Here is a 6,000-nt window from a genome sequence, read left to right as displayed (position 1 = left end):
CAAGTTCCCATTGAATGTTTTTCTGGATTGGCTTGGAATAATGGGTGAAGTTTGCCTCTGTATGTATATGTGTCTGTTTGGATCAGTTGGCAGAACTCCCACCACTGAATCAGCATGTGATGGGTTTAAGCCCCATTGTACATTTATACAGCGGCCTGAACATGGGCAGCATCTCATGTCCTTAACACTTGTGCAGTTGAACGGCAAGTTCTGGGAAAGGTGGGGGTGGGCATAGTTCTGCACTGTTGGAGGTGCCATATTAGGCTGTGGTGTTATACTGAGGGTTTTCTTCTCCCCTTTTGCCCATTTGTGGGATAGTGTGATAATTGTTTTCTGCACTCGCCCACAAAACACCCTCCACAGTACAGTTCCTGTGAAGCATTTGAGATGCCTTCCCAACATAAAAGGTGCTAGACCAATGTAAGGATTATTATTAAATTATTATTATTTTTATGAATTTTGAATTTTGCAGTCTGATAGTTGCAGTTCAATATTAATATTTAATTGGGTCTGGAATATTTCATTTTAAGTCCCCGAAAATCATAAGGATAAATTTAATAGATTGTTTTAAAATCCAATTGAATGGTAACTAAAATCCAATTAAAAATCAATCAAACTAAATAAATTCAGCTTCTTTTCTGCATACAATGTTGGCTTTGAGAGTTTGTATATCCTCTATTCAGCTTCTATATATTGAGGCCTTGAGAATATTGAGAGCCTCTGTATACACATTGAAAGTCCATTGAGAACTTGACCTCGGCCAACTTAAACCTCGGCCAAGTCGTCCTTCTACTCCAGGATAATCCTGGAGACGAAGAACAACCCCAGGCTTCTGTTCTCTACCACATCCCGGACTCCTCCACCCCCGACCCCGCCACCCCACGCAGGTCATCTCTTCCAACCTTCACTGCAAGGAGATGCTGGATTTTTTTGAATCCAAAATCAAGGGAATCCGCTCCGTGGTCACTGCCCCTCCAACTTCCACCCACCCCTTCCCTCCCACACTCCGACTCCTACCCATCCTCCCCTACACACCTTCGAACCCGTTTCCCCACCCTCTGTCACCAACCTCATCCTGTCCCTGAAATCCACAACCTACTCCCTTGAACCCATCCCCACTCCATTCCTTATCTCTCAACTCCACCTCCTTGCCCCACTTCTCACAGACATCATCAACCTGTCCCTCTCCTCTGGCTGTATTCCCATTCCCCTAAAAACTGCCACCATCACTCCCACTTTGAAAACCCCCCCCCTTGGTGCATCATAGCTATCAAGCTACCGGCCCAATTCCAACCTCCCCTTCCTGTCCAAGGTCCTTGAAAGAGTCGTGGCGTCCCACCTGCGCTCTTTTCTCTCCACCCATTCATTATTCAAACCCCTTCAGTCGGATTTCAGTCCTGCCCATAGCACAGAAACCGCCCTGGTCAAGGTCACCAATGACATCCTGACCATCTGCGACCAGGGCTCCCTCTGCCTCCTCGTCCTCCTCGACCTATTGGCCGCATTCGATATGGTCGACCATGCTATCCTCCTCCACCGCTTGTCCTCACACCTCAACCTTCAAGACCCTGTCCTTGAGTGGTTTAGGTCGTACCTCTCCCACCGTCTTCATCTTGTTTCTACAAACGGCTTTTCCTCCGGCCCCCGCACTGTCTCGTGCGGTGTCCCTCAGGGCTCTGTCCTCGGTCCCCTCCTCTTCACCCTCTATATGCTCCCCCTTGGTGACATCATCCGCAGACATGGGGTTAACTTCCACATGTATGCGGATGACACCCAACTCTACCTTTCCTCCTCTACCCTCAACTCCACGACCACCGATGTCCTGACAGCTGCCTGTCCGACATCGAGTCCTGGACGAGAGACAACTTTCTTCAGCTCAACGTGCGCAAAACTGAGGCCCTCCTGATTGGCTCACGTCAGCGCCTCCGCACCTCAGGCGCTGACAGCATCAGCATCCAAGGCTGCACTCTCCACCTCTCAAAGCCAGTCAGGAACCTCGGGTTCTGTTCGACCCTGAGCTGTCCTTTCTTCCTCATATCCGCGCCACAACTGGCACCGCCTTCCATCACCTCCGGAATATCGCCAGACTACGGCACTACCTCACCCCTCACGCTGCTGAAACACTGGTCCACGCCTTTATCACCTCAAGGCTGGACTATGAGATCTCTCTCCTCGCCGGCCTTCCCGCCACCTCCCTCCACAAGCTGCAGGTCATTCAGAACTCTGCAGCTCGTGTACTGTCCCGCACCAGGACCACATCACTCCCACCCTCGCTCGCCTCCACTGGCTCCCCATCCCCCAGAGGATTGAATTCAAGATCCTCATCCTTATCTACAAGGCCATTCACGGCCTTGCTCCCTCCTATCTCTCCGACCTACTATTCCCCCTACTTACCTGCCCGTACCCTCCGTTCCTCTGGCTCCAGTCTGCTCTACATCCCCTGCACTAACCGCCCTACCATCGGTGGCCGGGCCTTCAGCCTCTCAGCCCCGAGGCTCTGGAACTCTATCCCCCAGTGCCTTCGCCGCCTCCTCCCTTTCCTCCTTCAAGGCCGGTCTCAAGACCTTTCTCTTCGACCGTGCCTTCAGCTCCCCTCTCGACTCTCTACCCCCTCCTCACTCCTTCCCTTCCCTCCCCTCACCCTGAGCTTTTCCCCCCTGCTCGGGTCCTGACCCAACTGTCCAGCGCCTTGGGATGTCCTCCCGACGTGAAAGGCTCTCTATAGTGAAATCTTGTTGTTGTTGTTGTTGACCAAATTAGCATCTCTACATATCGCAAGTCCTAAGACACTGAGAAAACACATATATTCAGATGCTCTATATATGAAATGTCTGTACATAGTCAGAACCTGTGATCACATTAAGATATGTGAAAATTGCAGGATATCTTACACATCCAGAAACCTATTACTATGCTTAAAAGCATGCTACCAACACATGGAAATATCCCTGGTGTTTGGAATGGATGTGTACTCTCTCCCTGGTGGAATGTATCCTGCTTCTCTCATCGTTAAGAGTATTAGATAAAGGTTAGTGAAAAGGTTTGGGAATTCCAGTGTGCTGTTTGGGGTACTGCTGGAGTTTAACCAGCTAAAACCGCATGGCTTATAATTTAGGCAAGCTTTTGGCAAGCTTCAACTGCTTTTACAGCTAAGAACACTCTACCCATGGATGTGTGATACCCACCCTACCCTGGATATATGAGTATACGTTCATAAACATGCACTCCAGGTAACATTTTCCCAACAGCTTTCCTTCCAATCCTCAAGAGTTTGCAAATAAATTACGCATCTGTTTGCCTAACAAAATAATGTGTGTGCATTGTTCTGGGCTCAGTTTTCAAAATGCTAACCTAACCATTTGTAAAAATAATCAAAAAGGCACACACTCAGCTGCACTTCTGGCAACTGCAAGAAACAGATGTGGAATGCAAGACTACAGATAAGAGGAAGGCACGTCAAACAGAAACAAACAATGGAACATGAGCAAACCCTTAGCACAATTTGTTCAGAATAAAAGTATAGTTTTGCACTGACCGAGAACCATGTTTTTAAACAAGTTCTAAGAGGAACCCATGATGTTCCATTCTAAAATAACACAGTTTGAGCAAAGTTACACTGTATAAGTTTCCTCTTGTTTATTTTAATCTATTGCTTTTTACTGCTCCTGGTTCTTAGAAGGTGGACATAAATTGTCAAGCCGTGTAAGAGATTTTGCAGAGAAATCTGTTGCCGATGTGTAGAGTAGGTCAGAATTAATTCACTGCTAGAAGCAAGGATTGTTCTGATAGTCCTCAAAATGTATGCGTTTGGATGGTGTAATCTTCATAACAACTCCATTTAACTTGCCATCCTCAACAAGTTGCAGAAAGCCTGTGGCTATCTCTGATGTTCTGTAATACAGAAGTATGCAGTTCATTGCAAAGTGGACTCTGGAAAAAAGTTTTTCTTAAGGGCAGTCATTATTTAAGCCTTTTGGAAATGTGATTTAATGAGCAGTCCCTGCAATGCTGTACATGATTGTGGTGGAGATGTGCGGTGGGCAGATTGGCGTGTACAAATGGCACTTTGAGATGTATATTGTGGGTGAAATCTTATGGACAGCAGATGGAGTGGAGTGATGAGCATCTTTGGTTACAGTGGTGTATAAGATGCTTGCAATGGTCTGCACAGTGGGTTGCAGTGAAGTATTTTTTTTACCATGAAGTGCATGTATTTTAGTTTGTCTCCTGTTGTCCTCGCCATTGACACCCAGATAAAATTGGGCATACACTTCATGGCTGTCTGTGGGACATTACAGTGTGCAAATTGCATTCGCCTACAAATACATAATTGCTACAGTCTGCATTAAAATCCTGTGAAGCCTTTCAAGACGTCTTCCTGACATAAAGGGTGCGATGCCAAATGCAAGGATTCTCATTATTATAAAAAAGCCATATAGTAATATGAGTAACAATGGCAAAGACTTAAAAGCCGAATGGCTTCCTTCTTGCTGAAAAATTCAAATTTCCATTTCAGTTAATTTCAGCAGATTCTACAAATTAAGCATTATAAATGAGCCATATTAGTTTTTTGCGCTTATTTGATAATCATGATCAATAAATGCTCTTCCAGAGTTCCGCAGTCATGAGTCTTCCCCCACACTGAACTGATTGTAGGATATCCCTTTAAGAAATAACAGACAATTGAGAAAGAGCCAGTGAAACAGAAGTAGGACATATAAAAGGATCCTGGGACGGGGGGGAAGTAAAAGAGAAATAAAAAAAGGAAAGAGAGAAGGGAAAGGGAGACACAAAGAGTTATTTAATATACTAGTGTTGTCAATTGAGAATAATTACACTGATGATAAAGCGCACTGAGACTCTGTCCGGTGTGAATGGCGCTATATAAATGCGAGTTGTTGTTTTTGTTTAAAATGGGCTTAAATCTCTAAAGATTTTTTCCAACATTTGGAGAGTTTATCTACCCCTCTCGTGCTCAGGCAGATTTTATCTCTAAAATGTTGGGGGAAGGGGTAATCGCTCTAGGGTAAAGCCTATTTGACACATTTCACTGTCCTAATGATTGCTTTGTTTCTTGAGGAAGTGAGGTAAGTACCAGTAAGCTGTCCCCGCGGGTCTGTAGAATGTACAAGGAAGCTCTCGCTGGCTACAAATAGTCTTAACAAATGAATGGGACGCAGAGTCTTAGAGGTACTTTGAAATGCTTGATGTAACGAAAGAAAGTATCAAATGTCCCACTAAAGCAAATACATAGACTTCTCAACATGTTACTGGAATGAACCAAATGCACATTTCAGGAGGAGTGCCTCATGTAACTCATTGAAATATTATGTTAAGATGCTAGTTCATTACTTTTAACTGAACTTTTATCCTCTCATTATAGGAGGTCTATGTGTCTGTATGTTGTGTTTTTTTAGGTCTCTGATGTGTTTTGAAATCAAATATACATTTATGTTGTAACAGAAATTCATATTCTGAATGTCAGTAATAATAATAATAATCCTTGCATTTGATATAGCCCTTTATCAAGTCTTCGAGACATCTCAAAGCACTTCACAAAATATACTATAAAGTGAACTGAATGTATTTTGTGGGTGAAATGCGACAGCCAATTGCACACAGCAGTGTCCCACAAACAGTCGTGGATTGAGTGACCAATTTATTATTGTTTTGAAGGGATTATTATGCCCAGAAAAGCAATCCGCCATTCAACTAACAATCAGGTTCCTATTTAGTGCTAGTTAAACAGAGGGTGTGGAGTAAGGAAACATTTTGTGCAGCCCAGGAATCAATCCCAGATTCTATTGCTTGTGAGGCGAGTGCTCTTACCACTACACTACAGATTCTGGTACTACGTTCTGGGCACTGTGACATAAAATCAGAGCTCAGTTAGTGAGAGAGCCCAGAACAGACTGTCTCAAGGGTAAAATAGATGCTGAGTTAATTGAAGCATTTAAGAGAGAGAGAGATGGATAAATATTTGGAAAAGAAGAATATTAA

General features: G+C 44.5%; 1 protein-coding gene across 1 annotated transcript in view; it reads right to left on the bottom strand.

Annotated features, from left to right (window-relative positions):
* Positions 1-3,615: 3,615 nt before the first annotated feature.
* LOC103180223 (15-hydroxyprostaglandin dehydrogenase [NAD(+)]-like) overlaps positions 3,616-6,000 on the bottom strand; it is a 37,131-nt gene continuing 34,746 nt past the window's right edge. The window contains 1 exon segment of the mRNA NM_001292800.1: positions 3,616-3,891. Coding sequence (NP_001279729.1) covers positions 3,765-3,891 — 127 coding nt within the window. The 3' untranslated portion in view covers positions 3,616-3,764.

The sequence above is a fragment of the Callorhinchus milii genome, unplaced genomic scaffold, assembly GCF_018977255.1.
Source record: "Callorhinchus milii isolate IMCB2004 unplaced genomic scaffold, IMCB_Cmil_1.0 Scaffold1, whole genome shotgun sequence".
In the NCBI taxonomy this organism is placed as follows: Eukaryota; Metazoa; Chordata; class Chondrichthyes; order Chimaeriformes; family Callorhinchidae; genus Callorhinchus; species Callorhinchus milii.
This window is presented reverse-complemented; position numbering and strand designations above follow the sequence as displayed.